General features: G+C 35.2%; 2 protein-coding genes across 2 annotated transcripts; both read left to right on the forward strand.

Annotated features, from left to right (window-relative positions):
• On the forward strand, positions 4,376 to 10,823 carry LOC109345593 (auxin response factor 3-like). The gene is made up of 11 exons (XM_019584681.1): positions 4,376 to 5,311; positions 5,617 to 5,673; positions 6,060 to 6,242; positions 6,487 to 6,571; positions 6,649 to 6,739; positions 6,813 to 6,974; positions 8,184 to 8,303; positions 8,384 to 8,459; positions 9,157 to 9,316; positions 9,391 to 10,298; positions 10,517 to 10,823. The coding sequence occupies exons 1-11, from the start codon at positions 5,024 to 5,026 to the stop codon at positions 10,532 to 10,534; spliced, it is 2,148 nt and encodes a 715-aa protein (XP_019440226.1). The 5' UTR covers positions 4,376 to 5,023; the 3' UTR covers positions 10,535 to 10,823.
• Positions 12,000 to 20,166, forward strand: LOC109345594 (guanylate-binding protein 7-like). The gene is made up of 14 exons (XM_019584682.1): positions 12,000 to 12,251; positions 12,820 to 12,981; positions 13,262 to 13,327; positions 13,470 to 13,613; positions 13,771 to 13,884; positions 14,364 to 14,465; positions 14,548 to 14,733; positions 15,348 to 15,437; positions 15,514 to 15,648; positions 16,399 to 16,521; positions 17,168 to 17,253; positions 17,340 to 17,952; positions 18,139 to 18,216; positions 18,900 to 20,166. Exons 1-14 carry the CDS (start codon positions 12,000 to 12,002, stop codon positions 19,920 to 19,922), a joined length of 3,174 nt encoding a protein of 1,057 aa, XP_019440227.1. The 3' UTR covers positions 19,923 to 20,166.

The raw sequence follows: 20,403 nt of genomic DNA on the forward strand, positions 1-20,403 counted from the left end.
AAGGAAGGAGGGTTAGAAAGGGAGGGTGTAGGACTAAGAGGGTTACCAGATTAGGATAAAAGAAAGGAGCATTGGTTTAACCGGTTATGCAGTGAGTGGTGACCCATTTTGTCCAACTAGTTATGTACCTGCCAGAAAGTAGGAGTGACCTATATATATATAGACCTGCCCTATAATACTGTGGCTGAGTTTTGGGTTCTTAGCAATTGATGGTTTCTGATTCCTTTGACTAACGGGACTAGTAGTACTGCACCAACTGTGTGTGATGGTTGGTCGTGACATATTCTAGACTCAGTATCAGAAAAATCTAGGTACTTATATTTTATGTTGCATAACTTCATTAATGAAACTGTTTGTTAGGCTAAAATTTGAATAAAAATATCAACTTGTAAATATTAAATTTCTAATATTGTAAAATTTTAAATTTATTTATTTATTTATTATCATGCTTACTAAATGAAATAAATATATATTCTGTATGTGAATTGATGAATGTGACATTTTCTTTAACTTTATTCTGAATTTACCAATAGTAAAGTGTGCAACTATGCTTCCTAATTTGCCTACTTCCTTCACTTTGATTCCCTCCTGGTCCATACTTGCAACTCCGTTTTGGGATTCTACACAAAACACTTAATGTTATTTATTTCTCTATTCAACTCACTTTTATCACTCTATTTATTACTTCACATCAATAAATTATGTTAGGTGTCTATAGCTTTATGATTTCGATCCCCAAAGTAAATTTATATATCTATCACCAAATAAGGCTATGTTAAGTTGTTAACCTTTATAGGTTTTTATTATGGATTATCACTACACTAAAACAATATAATAACAATACGTTAATCTAATGGTATAAGGCCACATTTGATCCCCAATTTTAAATGTTTGACTTTTGAGAGCGATATTTTTGAGAATGACAACCACGAACCTAAAAAATAATTAGTTTTTTACCTAAAAAAGTGAGAGAATACTCTTGATAGTACAAAAATATTAAGATTAAATCTAACAAGAGATATAATATATACATTAAGGTTAAATCTCAAGGGATATTATTATAATTCAACTAAAAACTATTGATAATTTGATAAAATGATGTTATTAAGAGAACTAAATACACAAATTAATATTAAAAATAGAGTAAAGTTTGATTTTAATTCTCTATAGGTATAAAATTAGAGTATTTTGATTCTAAAACAGTAACATCATTCTGTGTATGCACTTTGTGGCTTTTTAACAATAAATTATGAATTCATTCAATGATAAGCCTAGTGGGCTAGTGGCACTAACAATTTTGGTGAAGGAGAAAGTAGATACAATCTTTATCGCAAAACTTTTACTCCTTATCCATAGATTATCACCTTTATTTATAGAAAGCTAAAACAAATGTTTATACTTATAATAGAATTTTAAAATATGTTGTGTATTAAAGGTCCTTTTTGCAAACTTGGCCCGTAATTTACTCCATAAATTTTGATATATCTTGAAATCATTGCATTCACCTCAGATTCATGGTTTAAAATATTTATGTATGTCAATTTGATTTCTTTAAAATCATACATTTAATTCCAAATCAACCTTCAAATACAATAATAAAAAACAAGCACTTTTGTTGTCCATACTTTTATCTACACAGTACTGAAAAAACAAAGTGTCATAAGTGTCTCACCAAAATGGTAAATATTTTAAGTGGGGATCTCCTATTTGTAGATTATAATGAAAAGACCAATGAGCGTTGGTTCAAGTGGTACATGTTTGAGTCCCATTAAGTAAGAACTCGGGTTCGAGTCTTGTGAATGGAAAAAATGCTCGTTGGGAGAGTTAGTCCCATGTATCTGTGATGTTCCCAGTTCAGACAGGATTGCCTTCAGTACAAGGATACCCGTGGAAACAAAAAAAATTCAAATTGAAGAGAAGTAACTTATTTTTATTCAAATAAATTAATTGACTAAAACCAAATACCTTTTGCTTTTACCTTAATAACCAATAATGTTTGAGTACCTTGTTTTTATTTGTTTTATTATTACTATCATCATCATTAATAAAACTTTAGGACAAAGATAACATAGGGAAGGTGTAATGATTAAAGTAACATGTTATGTAAAAGCAATCAATAGCTCCAAAATTGAAAGATGAGGCTCAAACACTTCATAATCTTGACTACAAGGTTGAGTTAACCTACAAAATTAATTTATAAATAGTTTATATCACAACAAATAAATATATCATAACATATTTTTAAATTAGTGTTATGTAACACATCATTTTTGTTATGTAAGAAGATTAGTAAATTTTCATTTTTCATTAATTTACTGCTTGTATAATTGGATATCTGGATTTGTCATTACTTTTTGTCTAAGAAAACAACTAATAATGATTTGATATTTTGACAGGACACTAATGACAAAGTCAAAACTATGGTAGGCAAAGTAAGGATAAAGATCAATTATCTTAATTAATGTCTCATTTCCTATTCTTAGTAGAAGAAAGATTTAAAAAACAAAAAGTAGTACTCTGATTAGTTTGGGACAGAAAGTGAGACATAATTTGAGACAAGTGATCTCTGTCAACAAAGTAATTGGCCCTTTTAGGCTATGTTTGGTTGAGGTGAAAAGGGAGGAAAGAAAGCGGGAGGAATGAAAGAGAAAGGAAAATAGTTTTTTCCATTGTTTGGTTGCATTGAAAAGAAGGAAGGAAAGAAAAATTTATTGGGGCCCATGTATTATGTTTTCTATCCATTATTGAGAGGAAAAGAAAAATTGTAGCAGAATCAATTGTCCCAAAATATGTCTTAAATCATGTTCCAAACCAATGATGATGAAATAAAAACAGAAAAAAATAAGAAATATTTAATTTTTTAATTCACGTCGCATGTTTTCATTGTTTAAGACATGATTTGGGACAAACTTTGAGATATCATATCTTTGATAGTACAAAGAAAATATAATTATTAATAATAATTATATTATTTTCTCTTCACTTTCTTTCCATTTTCTATCATATCAAACAACTAAAAAATCATCACATTTTCTACCCATTTTCTTCTCTCAAGTTTTCCTTCCTCAACTTTTCTTTGCTTGACTTCTCTTCTCTAAAACAAACACAGTGTTAAAGTGAATATACAACTTTCTACATCAAAAACCATTTTCACATCACGTGTCTCTGCTGCTTTGCTTAATTGTCGATATTAACCACCAAAACCTTCCAAATATGAGTGGTAACAAGGTGGAATCTATAATTAAGTTTCAACAGAATTTTGATCCAAAAATTCCAGAGCTAGCAAAAAATATCCCACTCCAATATGTACATGTTGGGCATTACATGTACGGATTATTACTTTATAAATTTGGGGTAAACCCCACATACCATAATGCAAAAAATGGTTCAATGCTAGTGTTGTGGCCTCATAAATCCGTACTAGAAACAGTGTACTAAAATGGTAGGAGGAGAATCTGTGTAGCCAGACAATGAAATGAATGGCATGGTCAACAAATAAAGTCTCCACATAAACTATATGGGAACTTAGATCTAAGTATAGGTAACTTAGCTTCCAAGTACTTATTAGTTATAAGAATGGAAGATGTTCCATATGCTTGAAATATGTATTGTATTAGTCTCATATTGCCCTGATATTGAAATAAAGTAGAGTGACTAATGTTATATATTGGACTCAAGTTGCTTGGCCTATGGATGTGCTAGGGTTTATAATATATTTTGGTAACCACTTAGCATTGTCGGAGACGTAGACACAATTCAGCAAACCCTGTTACCAACTTATTGTTTCTTCTCTTCTATTTATTCTATGTCTTTTATTTAATTGCTTATAACCAACACATAATAACCATTGTTTTTGTTGTACCAAGAAGAACAAATCTTATACTATAGAAAACATCTACATTACCAATTAATAAGTTGATTACATTAAGAAGATAACAAAATACTTGTCAATTATATCAATCTTCATGACATAGGTTAAGCTATATTTCATAAAAACTATATGAATATGATGAAGTGCATCATAATTCATAAGGCATAGGGATAGGTGTGAGATTTGGTGAAGTAGAAGGGGACAGAATAGACATCCGCCCGGAAATACAGGGAGACCATGCAGTCTTAAATAACTTTTATTCAATTTGTGATATTTTATTATTAGAGTAATATTTACTCACACAATCTAAATATTTATATATAATCAATGTATTATTTACCTTTCGTTTATATCGTTTTTTGTTGAAAAGTTAATAATAATTGAAAATAAACGATGAATAATATAACAACAATGTAAAAAACTTTTAGACTATCGAATATATATTGTTTTGTCTTTTAATATTATTGGTCTTTAACCAACAAATATAACCCTCACAAAGTGATATGCCACTACCACTACAGTTCTGTGACCTTTCTCTCTCCTCTTTACTCTCTCATAATCTCATTCACTTTCTCTCTCTCTCTCTGTCTCTGCCACACACATCACACCCTCAACAGTCCTCAGCATTGCAGCAGCAACTGCAGCACTGCTGCTCCTGCTTCTGTCTGCAACATACACCCCAAAACAAAGGGAAATTAAAATTATGTAGAAATAAAAAAAGATAAAAATCCAATTTTTATGACGAAAAATGGATAAAAATCCCATTTTTATAACACCCCAACTTAAATTCTAGTGAAAGCTTGGTTTGATGCTACCCCATTTCACTCTTATCTCCCTTCATTCACTCATATCTCTGACTCTCTCCCCCAAAATTAAAGTAAAAGAAAAGAACCCAAAAAAGAAACAAAGGGAGAAAAATTAGCATAGAGAGTGATAACTCAGTGGGAGAGAGAGAAGAGAGAGAGAGAACTTTTTGGAGTATTGGGTCAGCTTCTTTTAGCAAATGCCAAAGTTGTTCTAAAACAACCCTCACACTCTTTGAAAAAATGCAGACATGAAAAAATCACTCCTTCAAATCTTCACCTTTCTCTTTAAAACTCCTTCATCTACTTCAGACCCATTTTCCAAAACCATTTTCACTTTGTTCACAACATGGGCTTGATTGATCTTAACACCACAGAGGATGATGAAACTCTATCATCTTCTTCTTCTTCTTCTCACTCTGGCATAAGCACTTGTGCTTCAGCTTTACCTCCTCCTTCTGTGTGCTTAGAGTTATGGCATGCTTGTGCTGGACCTTTGATCTCTCTTCCTAAGAAGGGAAGTGTTGTTGTTTACTTTCCACAGGGTCACTTTGAGCAACAAGCTCAAGATTTTCCAATCACTGCTTATAACATCTCACCCCATGTGTTCTGTCGTGTGCTTGATGTTAAGCTTCACGTGAGTGTTTTTTTCTTCTTCTTTACAAAACTAATGTTGTCTTTAATTTGGTCGGGGTAGGAATTTCTCAAATTTGATATCTTTTGAGGGTTTCATATATGGGTTTTTCTTATCTTCCTTTTTTCAACTTTATCAATTTGTGAATGCCCCTTTGTTTATTTGGCTTTGTATAATGTAATGTGGTTTCATACAGTTGAGAAAGTATCCTATGCTTCTTATCCTTGTGTAGAGGGAACTATAGGTTAGGTAAATTTGTATTGGTGTTGAATTTGATTTGGTGAGATGTTTATGCTTTTTATGTGCAGGCAGAGGAAGGGAGTGATGAAGTGTATTGCCAGCTCTTGTTGGTTCCTGAAAATGAGGTGAGACTTTGTTTATGATGTGATCTTACTTATGTTCTGTAACTGATTGTGTTTGGAGAAAGCACTGAAAGACAGATACCTGAACTTCTGAATCTTGAACTACTCAGTGCCCAAGTTCTAGGGGTCAAGAAAACATAATTAGAATAAAATTTGCTTACTTAAGAACAGTGTCATGTGAATGTCTCTTGAAACCAAAAGAAACAAGTATGTCTATGTCCATGTTTGTTTATAACCCTTTCCACATGTCCTTAGCAGAGGAAAATAGATGTGTAAAATAATTTCCTATTATATTATAGGAATGAAAGGGAAAGGAAATATGTGTATTAAATGGAGTGTCTTTATTAGCTGATTTTATTTTTGCTTGAACTTGGTCATTTTGATTATAGAAAGTAGAGCAAAACTTGCGGGCCGGGGAACTTGATGCTGATGGTGAAGAGGAGGATGCTGAAGCTGTAGTGAAATCAACAACACCTCATATGTTCTGCAAGACTCTGACTGCTTCTGATACCAGCACTCATGGAGGATTTTCCGTTCCTCGTCGAGCAGCTGAAGATTGCTTCCCGCCGCTGGTAATTGTGAATTATGAAGCATTCCTTTCTCTTTTCAATTTGACCCCTCAAGTGTTTTTCATTGATTGTCTATATAGACATAACTTCTCCTATAGGCTAGATTCATCAAGTCTGATCTTATAAATGTTTTGAAATGTGGTACCTTGTTTTCAAGTTTTTCTTCAGTCATGATGTCAAATTCGTAGAAGGATGTTCAGATATTTCTTTCGTAGTGTTTTTAAATTAAACTCAACTATTACTTCAGGATTACAGTCAACAAAGACCTTCACAAGAGCTTGTGGCAAAGGATCTGCATGGCCTAGAATGGAAGTTTCGGCATATATACCGGGGTATGTCACTTGTTACCATACCGGTACACTACTTTTTTACAGCTTGGGGGATTTATTTCCTGTGTTGTTATGAGCAGGTCAGCCACGGAGGCATTTGCTCACAACTGGATGGAGCGCATTTGTGAACAAGAAGAAGCTTGTGTCTGGTGATGCTGTGTTATTTCTCAGGTATCACGACCTTGATTCTCTTAAATATGAATTAGTATTCTTAAATGTTACTTACATTTTTAATTTACATCAGAGGTGAGGATGGAGAGCTGAGATTAGGGATTCGTCGGGCAGCTCAGCTGAAGAGTGGTACCTTTGCAGTTCCCACCAGTCAGCAATTGAATCCTAGCACTCTCATGGATGTCATTAATGCTTTGTCTGCGCGATGTGCCTTTAGCGTTTGCTATAATCCAAGGTAGCTTCTTGCTATGCACTTGTACTTCCTTGGAAGTTAGTGAAATATAATTTCGGTTTCTAAGTACAATTGTGAAGTGTTTTATGTTTGTATCCATGTAGCAATGATACTTCAAAACAGTCATCCTATTGATATCCGATGCATTACACATCCGATACTTCTCAGATACTTGAGGACATCTTCAAATTGTTTTAATATGAGTGGAATATCTATATGATTAGATAAATGGTAGTATTTTATGCGTCTGCAATGATCAAAGGTTACATATGCAGCATTGTATCTTCAATTAAATTTAGGATTTGTGTTTTCTATTGATATTATAATAATATTACATGTTGTATGATAGTAGGTATCATGTCCTATAATAAAATTTAATGTTTGCCATATCCATGTATCATTGTCGTGTCATATCTGTGGTCTCTATCTACATTGGTGCTTCCTAGGTTTGTATAAAATTGGGATTCGGGTTCAAAAGGAAGCTTCATTATCATGTATCTAACGGAAATAGGCATTTTCCAACTGGAGCTGAGCCTTTCTATTTTAAGGTCCTGGTATAGAGATATAGTTTTATAGAAGAAAATAAAAGCTGGATTGAAGCCCTTAGAACCTTCCACCGAGGTTTAGTATAACCCTTCATAGCGAGTCCAATTTCTCAGCATGCTTTAGAGGTTTTTGTAAGATTATAGTCAGACAGTGAAGCACTCAATTTTTTTACTGGAAGTTCTCCTTTGTGAAGATCATTTTGTTCCTAATTGTTTCACCAGAACTTTACATGTGTTCATTCCTTAAAACCAATCCTGTCACCATTTCAATTCTCCCGGGTATTATTTTTTCCGAAAGCCGAGAAATTGTTCTGTGTGAATAGATTTCCCTTGACACACAATATTACCTGATCACCATGTTTTCTTTTATTTATATTCAAGCAGTTCATTTTCCAAAATAATCCCTTACACTATGCTGCAATGTAATAATGCCTCAAGTAATTGAGTCACTTTCCACTACGAACAGATTCTTGACAACAATTAGTTAAGGGATTGTGCGTAGACTATGATGTTTATGCCACACTACCTGTACTCAATGCTGAATTTACTCCCAGCCACACAGTTATTTATACTTACTGCTTTAAGTGCTCTGTCGATTTTATTGCTTTCGTTCTTGCCGACCATGGTATGTGATTGTTGTTTGATATATTTCATTGTTCTTTTATAGGGTCAGCTCCTCAGAATTTATCATACCACTCCACAAATTCTCAAAGAGCCTCGATTGTTCTTATTCAGTTGGAATGAGGTTCAGGCTACGCTTTGAAACTGAAGATGCAGCGGAGCGAAGGTTTGTCATCTGTCATGCTTTTCCTTGCTTCATACAGATAGCCTATCGAAACTGATCTTGGTCAAACTTCTGTTGCACAGATTCACAGGATTAATAGCTGGAATTAGTGATGTGGATCCTGTTAGATGGCCGGGATCAAAATGGAGATGCCTACTGGTATGTCTCTGTGCTGTTTCTAACATTCCGTAATAGTCATTGTTTGCATGCTTAAGTTTGTGTTAGAAGATTGCTGTCTCTACGTGTTGTAACCTGTAATGACTGATATATAAACCTTTATGATTACTTCTTAACCCATTTTTATAGATATAACCTCCATATCCATCATGGGATTTGCAGCCACTGATTTTGTAGATATTGTAATATTCTACTGACCACGGTTTTTGAAGGTCATGAGAGACATGAATGTTAATTTGATGCAAATCATGAACTTATTATAGATGAAGCACATTCCCTAGTTAGTTGTTGAATATTGAAAAATTGGCTTTTGATGTAACCCGGTTGAAGCTTAGTACTAAAAACTAATTGTGGAGTGTCAGTGCTTTACTCCTCTTCTAACAGCTGCTATTGGCATGCTTCTCTTTTTGTAATTCATAGTCCATCTTGGCATACTTCAATATTTCAGATCAATATTGGTTACTCATTTGAATTCGAAATTTCCGCTTAAGTTTTATGTATAATATCGTTTGGTTCATCAACTCACCCCTCAAACTTTAAAAAAATGATTATATATTCCTAATGGTCACTATTTCATGTTTGTAATGCCTTATCTAATTAGGAATTGTTAAGTGGTGTCATTTCAATATAATATTTGTTGATTGTTAATGGTGACCATAAGTTAACTCTCTGTGTACAGGTAAGGTGGGATGACATAGATGCTGCTCGGCATAATAGGGTTTCCCCATGGGAAATTGAGCCATCTGGTTCTGCTTCCAGTTCCAGTAACTTGATGGCAGCTGGTTTCAAGAGGAGCAGGATTGGATTGAGTTCAGCGAAGCTAGAATTTCCAGTTCCCAGTAAGTCTCATATTTTTTTCCGGTTTGTTTTATCTTTCCTTATGCAACAATATTGATAGGTTGTTACCTGACAGATGGGATTGGAGCCTCAGACTTTGGGGAATCATCAAGATTCCGGAAGGTCTTGCAAGGTCAAGAAATGTTCGGCGTTAATACTCCCTATGATGGTATTAGCGCTCAGAGTCCCCGGTTATCTGAGTTCGGGAGGTGTTATCCTAGTTCAGGAAAAAATGCCAGAATCCCACAAGTAAGTTCTGATTTTTCCAGCAATGGCATAGGCTTCAGTGAATCTTTTCGATTGCAGAAGGTCTTGCAAGGTCAAGAAATACTTCCAAGCCAACCCTATGGACGAGCCTTGTCTATGGAGGAGGCTCACAGAAATGGTCGCTTTGGACTCTTTGATGGTTATTATCCAATGCTTGGCTCCAGGAATGGATGGTCTCGTCAGATGCATGATAATTCTTCACATTTGCATGCTTCTGTTCCATCAGGGCAAGTGTCATCTCCATCGTCTGTGTTAATGTTCCAGCAATCAGTCAATCCAGTTTTGAACACCAACTATAATAACATACACAATCAGGAGGGCAAAATCCATTACCACGGTTCATATGCTTCTGAAATGAAAGGTCGAACTTCTGCAGATTTCACATCCGTTCAGCCTATTTACTCCGGGCACGCTCAGGAAGCTACAAATTCTTTTGGCATGTTTAATATGCATAATCAGTTGGCCGTTTCTCGTTCACATGAATCAGTTTCAGCGCTCATAGACAGTCAAGAGATGGCTTCCTCATGTAAAAGTAGCTGCAGACTCTTTGGTTTTTCATTAACCGAGGACAGAAACATTGCAAGTAAAGAAGCTGACCCATCTACAATCACTTGTCAATTGAATTCCAGGCCTCCCTTTGCTAGACACGTTGATGATGAGTTCCACCCTGGCCGGGCTCTCAGGAATAAGGCGGTTGTTGGAAGTAACTGCACCAAAGTAAGTTGTTACAATTAGTTGCATATCGATTGGAGGTTAGTTATATTGTCATCGTATTTCCTCACATAATCAATACAACTTCAAATTTCTCTCTTTTTCCTTTGGGCTCTGCCATGTTTTCCAGCATAAGTGATCTTTATCCTGTCATAAACATGCAGTATATAGTTTTTTAAAACTTTTTATCGTATCGTGCTTGAACCTGAATATATTATTTGCAGGGTGTGTTGCAGTATTGAGTTGAGAATCATGGTGTGCTAGAATAGCAGTATGACACTAGTATGTGGCAGCAGAAAAAAGTGTGCATACTTGCTCTGGTTATGTATGTTCTTGTTTTAATAGCTTTATGGATTTGAAGGAGGAAAAAAAGTATGAAATGAATTTGGATAATTGTATTTTAAATTGGCTAATGACCACATTGAAGTGTTGCATTAATCTTTATATGCATATTCAGTGACCTATAAGAGATGCATACTCTGTAGTAAAAACTCTTAAGGTATGTCAATGATATGCACTTTTATCTACCTTTGTGTCAACACTCATTTATTGAAAACTAAAGCAGAATCATGCTAGTTTTGTTGCAGATTTTGCTATAAATTAGATGTCACGAAATGCATAACTATTCAATAGTGACATTGTTTGAGAATCAAACATAATATTACCACCTTTGTTTATAAACAATGCAACTTATCATAAATCTACTGAATAAAGCGCAAATTCAAAGCACTCATTGAAACATCATACATAAATTTAATATGTATACACTAACAATATAAATGTTTTCTACACTATCAGCGAATCATTGACCATTCATATATTAATCATTATTGACTCTCAAGTAAAAGTAATACAAATCAATAATATCTGATATGCTAACTTTACACTGTTAGTATACTGATTTTATACTCATCCTAAGTTACTCTAATACACTGCCTAGATTTATTGGCTTATTGCCTTATATGTACATAACTCGAATTAGACTAAACTTTAATCTTAAAATAGGAAACTTTTGCTTACCACTCCTCACCTATTTTACATTGTTCACCAACCAAATTTCAACCATCCAACAAATTAGACCCCATTCTATTTATCTTCACCAAAACTAATATCATGACTAATACAATAACCTTCATTCTAAACATACTTTTCCTTGGTTAGAATAGGACAAATTTGATACGAGTGAATTTGGGTTTTATTCGAGTTCATTTCGAATTTAAGTTTGGTACAGTTGATACTCTATCCAAAATATATCCCGAAACCGATTAATATTTATAAAATTAGACATAAATACATATATAAACTATATATTGAGAAGTTTAACATATATATATAGAAATATATATTTCGGGCGGGGCAGATCGAGTTCAGGTTACATGCAATCCGATGGGTTCAGGGATCATAACATTATTTTCAACCCCAATTAATTCGGGTTCGAGTTTAGCTTTTGGATTTCAGGTTAGGAGTTGGGTAAGCATAAACTCGACCTCAATCCATCCCATTGTCATTCCAAGTTAGAAAATGCGAAAGGACTAGATAGCAAAAATGAAAACTACCAGGACAATTTTGCGAATATGAAATGATTAGTAAATAGAACAAATACACGCATCTTTATGTAGTTTTAAAAGTTAGATTTCCCTCCCCAATTTTAAACGTTGAACACAACACATAGGAAATTAGAAGTTGAAGAAGAAGAAGAAGAAGAATATGAATAGGTTTTTCAACCGAGGAAGGGATAATCCTTACAATGCCTCACCATCTTCCTCGCCGGCGACGCCCTCTGCCTCGCCGGTCACCGGTCCAGCGAGGCCTATACGACTCGTCTATTACGACGATAACGAGAGAAAGTTCCACATGGATCCTGAAGCCGTTGCTACACTCCAACTCGTCAAGGAACCAATCGGCGTCGTATCCGTCTGCGGTAGGGCTCGCCAGGGAAAAAGCTTCATTCTCAATCAGGTTATTCTTTCTCAATTCCAACTCATACTTTCGTGTTTTGGAGTTTAGGGTTTTAAATTGTATGCATTGTTCGTTAGGGTTTTGAAAGGGAGTGTCACATGGTTAGAGACATTAATTGAAATTTTGTGTAGGGTTTTAGTTATATGGATTTTTCTATCCTGTGTTGGTTCTTCATAATTGGTGATAATGGTGGATTGAATTTAACTGCTGTATAATAATGACTGATAAGTGAGTGACCTATGTAGAGATCTAATCTCTTGCAGGTATATTACTTGATTATTTGTAACTTTGCTTTGCGTAATATGGGTAATATGAAATTTAATTTGTTTGTACATTTTACTTTATCCTTCTCCATTAAACATGTGGTGGCAAGTCAAGGTTGCTATGAAAATAAGTTTATTGCATGTTGTTGTGTTCTAACTCTTGTTTTTATATCAACATTTGATGTGCTTTCTTGTGGCATTTCTTATTGATTTTTTAAATGGGTATGTCTTGAAATGAAAATAAATCACTCTGTTCACATTATTCTAACTTTGTGGGTGGTGTGATTGTGTTTTTAATACTGCAGCTTCTCGGGAGGAGCAGTGGGTTTCAAGTTGCACCAACACATCGACCATGTACCAAAGGGCTTTGGCTGTGGAGTGCGCCTTTGAAGAGAACTGCTCTAGATGGAACAGAGTACAATCTCCTGCTATTAGACAGTGAAGGAATAGATGCTTATGATCAAACGGTTAGCCTGACTTTTTTAAGTGATAAAAAAATGCTTGCTTTCGTTTTGTCTCTTTGGTGTTCTAATCACCCTAGAATCTGGATTGTTTTTATAAGAAAATAAATATTGTTACGAAAGAAGGAAAAATTATACAAGAGGATAATAAATCCTCAGACACAAAAAGAAAAGAATTTGATACCTATTGTTGGAGTAATGCTTTCGGTATTTAAGTTTCTTATGCACATGCTGGCAGCCCATTTCTAATCACTGTTGTATTTTTATCCATTGTTGAACTATACAGGGAACGTATAGCACCCAAATCTTTTCCTTGGCTGTCCTTTTGTCTAGCATGTTCATTTATAATCAGGTTGGGACAGATTACAGAAACCTTTTTTAGTCATAATTGATTATAGTTTTACTTGTACAAATTCTTTTATTTTGACTTTAAATAACCATTTTGTGGGTTCATTACTGAGCATTCAAATTTATACCTTTTCTCTTTTGCATAGATGGGTGCTATAGACGAGTCTTCCCTTGATCGTCTTTCTCTTGTAACTCAAATGACAAAGCACATTCGTGTTAGAGCATCAGGAGGAAGGAGTACTGCATCTGAACTCGGACAGTTTTCCCCAATTTTTGTTTGGCTTTTAAGAGTATGAAGTTCAGAAACCTTTTTGTTACTGTGCACTATCATAATTTTTTGGAAAATTCCATTTAAGCCATATGATCTTGCATTTTGATAATATCTTAGGTTACTTTCACTGTCTATTTCCATTTTTTGTCTTATTTGATTTTCCTCTTGCTTGAAAGGACTTCTACTTGAACCTAGCAGAAGATAACAGAAGAATAACTCCCCGTGACTATTTGGAAATTGCTTTGAGGCCTGTTGAAGGGAGTGGAAGAGATATAGCTGCTAAAAATGAGGTATTTTTGTACTTCCTACTTTGGTTGTTCAAGGATTTACATAGTCAACCGAGTATATCATAAATATTATCTACTCACGAGGCTCATCCATATGATCATCCCTAATGAAGTTATGGTTTTTTTTCTTTTGATTTTAGACCTAAGTTCTTACTCCTTTCAAATACGGAGAGTATTTATTGGGAAGGTCAATTTAGTATCACATTGGTCTACTTTCTATTGTTTAAAAGACTTGTGTGCTCCTGTATCCTTCTGTGGCTTATTTTATTTTGTTGTAGTGCTTGCTTTCATTATAAGTTGTACACTGTTATTGCAAACCAAATGCATTTCTTAAGGCTGAAGCAGTTATTTTATTATCTGTTTTCCACTTTTATTGCAAACCAAATGCATTTCTTAAGACTGAAGTATTTATTGCAAATTGGCAATAAGGAACTTGGTTTCCTCTTTGGAGTAGCTAATTTTCTGACATTATCACTAATTAGATTCGAGATTCCGTTCGGGCTTTATTCCCAGACAGGGAATGCTTCACCCTTGTTCGACCTTTGAACAATGAAAATGATCTACAGCGTCTTGAACAGATATCGGTCAGTGACTTTCCAGCTACCATATTCTTTTGTAATTTTTTTGGTCTCTTTTATGTCTTGAGATTTTATCTACTATATGCAGTTGGAAAAGTTACGGCCTGAATTTCGATCTGGTCTTGATTCTTTGGTCAAGTTTGTTTTTGAGAGAACAAGGCCAAAACAAGTCGGGGCAACTATGATGACAGGCCCTGTGCTGGTTGGTATCACCCAATCTTATCTGGATGCTCTCAACCATGGTGCTGTACCCACAATTTCATCCTCCTGGCAGGTTAGTATTAGATCTTTCAATCATGACTTTAAGTGACAGAAAAATATTGAACATGGCATATCATATAGAGAATGATTTAGTCGAATTTGAATACATTTTAGATTTCAATTATATGTACTAAAATGAATAAATTTCAGTGGCAATGGTGGTTCATTCCATAATAAGAGTTTTAAACCTCTGCTGTCCTGTTTTGCACTCCCCCTCCCTTTATTTTTGCCTGAGGTTGGTATCATGGGTTTTAAAGATTTGGCCTATCTAGGAAATAAAATGAATAATAAACCTTGAATATTTAATTAGCTTGCCCATATGAAATAATATTCATCATTCTCAATACCACCAAAACTGTCTTCTGAAAGTTGAAAATTATTCTGCATTTGATACTAAAAATCAGGAAACGTCTTCACATTAGTCATTCTTGTGTACTGTGTTGCCCTTCCTTATACTGTGAATGATGACCCCTTTTCTGCCATTTGAAATTATACATATGAGGATTGCCTATGTACCCTACCAAGTGTACACAATCAATTAGTGGAAGATGAAAATCACGATTGATGCAGAAAATAATGAGGGTAAATTCTGAAGTTTTGTTTGCTTTTGTTGTTGTTGGCTTGCAGAGTGTTGAAGAAGCTGAGTGTCGTAGAGCTTATGATTCTGCCGCCGAAGTTTATATGTCTTCTTTTGATCGTTCAAAGCCACCCGAGGAAGTGAGTAATCCATTTTGTGTAAATGTTGATTATATATTTCTTTCTTCCTTTGCCTTTCTGATTATAATGTTTGTAGGTTGCTTTGAGGGAAGCACATGATGAAGCAGCTCGACTTTCATTAGGTGCTTTTAATACTAGTGCTGTGGGAGTTGGTTCAACGAGGAGTAAATATGAAGGCCTTCTACAGAAATTCCTCAAAAAGGCATTTGAGGTATTGGAGATTGAAAACTAATTGAATGGGATTTACTGATGAAATTTCATGTGGTAAATGATATGAACATGTCAGAGTAGCTATGGCTACTCAGGTTTCTGTTTTTCTTTTTGTTGAGGTGGTAGGGGGCGGGTATTGGTGGCAGTTTCTATTGTCATTTTGCGTGCATTGTATTTTTTATCCAGTTGTTCTGAAGTGTGTACGACTGTATGTCCATGTGTTATCATTTGTTGAAGATGCTTAAAATAATTTAAGTACGCAGCAGGGGCAGATTATATATGGCCAGCATATGTGTAGGACAGTTCTAGTAATTTTCTACTTCTTCTTGCTATATATTTGATCTCAAACCTCTAGTCTAGTTGAGAGAATAAACTAACTTGTCTAATCTAGAGAAGTCTAATCTCTATAACACAAGCTATATCGGCACATGTTATGTTAAAACTGTAGTTTGTGTTTCATATTTGACTATGGGCACTGATTGAGATTTTGAAAATATTTAGTGGGATGGTTTATGCTAGTCTGCAGTTTGAAATTTGAACTGAATGTTGTCAGTCTAAATTGGATCACTTGTGTGGTTGTGTTCAAATTAGCATTTTCCATATAAGGTGATTGATTTTTTACTTTGGCTATATAACACTGTTCATTATTACTTCCCATTAAATAAATTTGGCTTTTGACAATTCTAAACTGACTATAGTTCTTATACCTAGTTAACTTTTATGTGTGTATCTTTTGTTTTGGTTTGGACAGGATTATAAGAGGAGTGCATTTATGGAGGCTGATCTACAATGCTCAAGTGCCATACAGTCCATGGAAAAGAGGCTGAGGGCAGCTTGTAATGTTTCTGATGCAAGAATAGATAATGTTTCCAAGGTAATTGTTGAGTGATTAAATTTAAACTGATTACACTAGTTGTAACTTGTAAGGGTTGATGTATTGATTATACTGGTTGTATTGCTCTGGCTATTATTTCCTATTTACCGAAGTTTTTATTTTACTTTTTATATTTTTGAATGTTGGGAAGAAATTGAGAATGTTGTACCTAACTAGGACGTGTATTAGTTCCTGGGTGATGGCTTACTGGGAGAGTGGGGTAGTAATTCTCTAAAATTTATTTCACCATGTTCCTTACCTTTCGCCTTTCTTTTAGCTTTTATCCCAAAAACTTTATTGCTTGCACTGTCCTGAAGAAAAAAAAAAGAATCAACCATTTAGTTAAGTGACGTGTACATTCTATTTTAGTAATAATTTTTTTCTTTCAAAAATCAATTATTTGGCTTTAAGCGTTGTGTTTATTCATTTTAGGTTATCATTTTTTTGTTAATTAGTGTCAGTGATAGTGAACATATAATCTCATCACTGGTTATTCCAAATTTGAGATAATTCATCTTTTGCATGTTTTAACCCTAAAAGGAGAAAAACTAATCAGTAAATTGTATATGGCCATCTACCTTTCGCTGTAGGGTTGGCCTTATTGAAATGACAACTAGATTGTATAATGCATGCATCTTCAATACAGGTTCTGGATGCTCTTTTATGTGAATATGAAAAAACAATTCAAGGTCCAGGGAAGTGGCACAAACTTGCTGTCTTCTTACAACAAAGGTTTGTCATTATATAGTGTTTAAATTTTTGCTTTGTTTTTTAATTTGACTTTTTATGTTCTAAAATTTACATGTTGCTGACACTAGTTTTGAAGGCCCAATACTAGACCTGACCAGGAGGCTAATAGATAAAGTTGTATCAGAAAAGAGTTCTCTCACTTTAAAATGTCAATTGATTGAAGATAATTTGGCCCTGCTCAACAAGCGGATGGAAGCCAGTGAAAGTGAAAAGTCAGAGTATATTAAGCGCTATGAGGATGCTATGAAAGATAAGAAGAAGCTAGCTGAAGAATATATGAATCGCATAACTGACCTGCAGGCTAACCGTCACTCATTGGATGAGAGGTATTCTAGCTTATTAAAAACATTGGACTCTACCAAGCAAGAATCGACAGATTGGAAAAGAAAATATCAACAAGTTTTATCGAGGCATAAAACTGAGGAAGATCATACCAGTTCTGAGTTAGCAGCCCTCAAATCCCGGAGCAGTGCTGCTGAAGCAAGGTTGGCTGCTGCAAGGGAACAATATGAGTCTTCTCAACAGGAGGCTGACGAGTGGAAGCGGAAGTATGACATTGCTGTTAGAGAAGCAAAAGCTGCACTAGAGAAGGCAGCAATCGTGCAGGAGCGCACAAGCAAGCAAACACAGTTGAGAGAAGATGCTTTAAGAGAAGAATTTTCTGGCACTTTGGCTGAAAGAGTGAGATTTCTCTCTTGATGTTCCTGCACATTCATGTTGCATATATCTATTTATCTAGAATGGCTATTGCATAAATATCACTCTACAACTAATATGACTAGTGTCTCTCATTTAAGCTTATCAATGTTGTGATGGATGGGATCTAAAATGGCTTTCTTATTTGTTTCCTCCTTTCTGACTGTGCAGGAAGATGAAATAAAGGAGAAAGCTTCCAAATTTGAGCATGCTGAGCAGTGTTTAACTACTTTGAATTTAGAATTGAAGGTGAGACTCTTGGCTGCTTAGATAATTTGAAAACACCACTTCATAGAACCTTCACTTAGTTCCACCTTCATGTCAACTGCACATGAATATATAGATTGTTTTTCTCAAGGAGCACTATTTTCAAAGGGCTTAGTAAGACAATATTAACGGCAATGTGTGATTTGTGTTTTAAATTCATGATACTGTCACATGAGCTGGATATTTGGGCTGCTTGAATGAAAAGCTGGAGTTATTTGGCCCCCCAAAATATTGCCTAAGCCCAATACCGGCCCAACTTTTTTAACATGATGAGACAGACTTTTTTGTGGTCTGACTGGGTTCGGGGTCGTATCAAACTGGTTCAAAATGGCCCAAAGCCTACGTGGGAGGGCTTTTAAGTGCCTAAACCCTCCTATTAATCTGGCGGGATTGGGCCGGCTCGTTTTGCTAGTTCTCACATCTGGCCTATTTCTCTTCTCATTCCTGTCTGAAATGATAGCTGCAGTTGAGACTTGAAAGTGTTCAGAACTGTAAACCCAATCATGTGAATTGTCATATTGGATATTTTAAATGAATTCTAACTCATTGGAACAATGTATGGCGTAATTATTTTATATGTCAGGCCAATTTGGATACTCTTACAATTGAGTTGTCTTTGTTCATTAGGGACTAAATTTGATGTCTGACTCCTGATATATGTGTAGGCTGCTGAGTCAAAAATTAGGAATTACGATGCGCAAACATCATCACTGGTGCTTGAAATCGAAGAGTTGTCTGACAGGTTGAAAACTGAAAATGCCAAGGCCCAAACATTTGAGAGGGATGTGATGGTATTTCAGCAGGAGAAGAACCATTTAGAGCAGAAGTACAGATCTGAGTTCCAAATATTTGAGGAGGTCCAGGAAAGGTGTAAGAATGCTGAAAGAGAAGCGGCAAAGGCTACTGAAGTAGCTGACAAAGCACGGGCTGAAGCAGGCACAGCCCAGAAGGAGAAGAGCGAGATGGAGAGGATTGCAATGGACAGGCTGGCACATATTGAGAGGGCTCAGAGGAAAATTGAAAGCTTGGAGAGGGAGAAATTTAATGTGGTAGATGAATTGCACAGGGTAAGGGATTCAGAGAATGATGCACTTACCAGAGTTTCAGAACTGGAGGAAAAGGTGGAACAGAGAGAGAAGGATATAGATGCACTTTTGGAGAAAGATGGAACAAACAGAAGAAATAACACACAGATTCTTGAACAACTTTTGGAAACAGAACGTGAAGCATATGCTCAGGCAAATAACAGGGCTGAGGCTCTCTCTATCCAGTTACAATCTGCACAAGCCAAAATTGATTCGCTCCATCAAGAACTGACTAAGTTTCGACTGAATGAAAGAGTATCAGACAGCAAGCTAAAAACTGCGTCAAATGGAAAGCGTTTAAGAATCGAAGATGAAATTGGTGATGAATCTATGAGTCCTGGAATAAGGGGAACTAAGAGAGCCAAGAGTACATCTCATCCTGTTCGGTACACGCCTCCAGAAGATGGTAGTTCCTTTTTTGAGTGTGATGACAACATCCATAGTCTGCAAACAACTGAGGATGAATATAAAAAGTTTACTGTTCAGAAACTTAAGCAAGAGCTGACAAAACACAACTATGGTGATCAGCTGCTTGCGTTGAAGAATCCCAAGAAGGATGCTCTCCTTGCCCTTTACGAGAAATGTGTTCTTCAGAAATCGTAGCAGTAATGAAGAGGATTTGATATTAGGATGAAGCATGTAATCAAAAATCACTAGTTGCAGACTCTACACGGATTTGTATCCCATATAAATCTCATTTACGCCATGGTAGCTAACATTTTCACTAGAAACAGTTTAAATTTTTTAGTGCTTTATTGTAGTAGGTGTGTTTACTTGAGTTTGCTAGCAATGCTCATCTCGGGGTTGGCCTAAGAGATTTATGGATGGTCTGATCCTGATTGTTGTATTTGATTGATATTTTGTAATTGTATTTGATATTTATATACAATTTTTTAGCCTAAGTACTAGATACATATGATCCTTCATCACATCATCTTACGTTGCATTTACATGTTGCTGACACTAGTCTTGAAGGCCATGTACTAAAAAGTTGATAACTTTCATAAAGGGTGCTGAGAAAAATAATAATAAAACAACTCTTTTATCTCTAAGCACGTGTTAAAGATTGCCTGTACACTAAAAA

This window comes from Lupinus angustifolius, chromosome LG04, assembly GCF_001865875.1.
Source record: "Lupinus angustifolius cultivar Tanjil chromosome LG04, LupAngTanjil_v1.0, whole genome shotgun sequence".
Lineage (NCBI taxonomy): Eukaryota > Viridiplantae > Streptophyta > Magnoliopsida > Fabales > Fabaceae > Lupinus > Lupinus angustifolius.

What these genes read in the sequence shown, in the direction of transcription:
- LOC109345593 (XM_019584681.1), top strand. Translation starts at nt 5,024, where the DNA reads ATGGGCTTGATTGATCTTAACACCACAGAGGATGATGAAACTCTATCA. An exon ending in TGTTGGTTCCTGAAAATGAG is followed by an intron (nt 5,674 to 6,059) that starts GTGAGACTTTGT and finishes TTTTGATTATAG; the next exon opens with AAAGTAGAGCAAAACTTGCG. An exon ending in GATGCTGTGTTATTTCTCAG is followed by an intron (nt 6,740 to 6,812) that starts GTATCACGACCT and finishes AATTTACATCAG; the next exon opens with AGGTGAGGATGGAGAGCTGA.
- LOC109345594 (XM_019584682.1), top strand. Translation starts at nt 12,000, where the DNA reads ATGAATAGGTTTTTCAACCGAGGAAGGGATAATCCTTACAATGCCTCA. An exon ending in AAAGCTTCATTCTCAATCAG is followed by an intron (nt 12,252 to 12,819) that starts GTTATTCTTTCT and finishes TTAATACTGCAG; the next exon opens with CTTCTCGGGAGGAGCAGTGG. An exon ending in GTTCAAAGCCACCCGAGGAA is followed by an intron (nt 15,438 to 15,513) that starts GTGAGTAATCCA and finishes TAATGTTTGTAG; the next exon opens with GTTGCTTTGAGGGAAGCACA.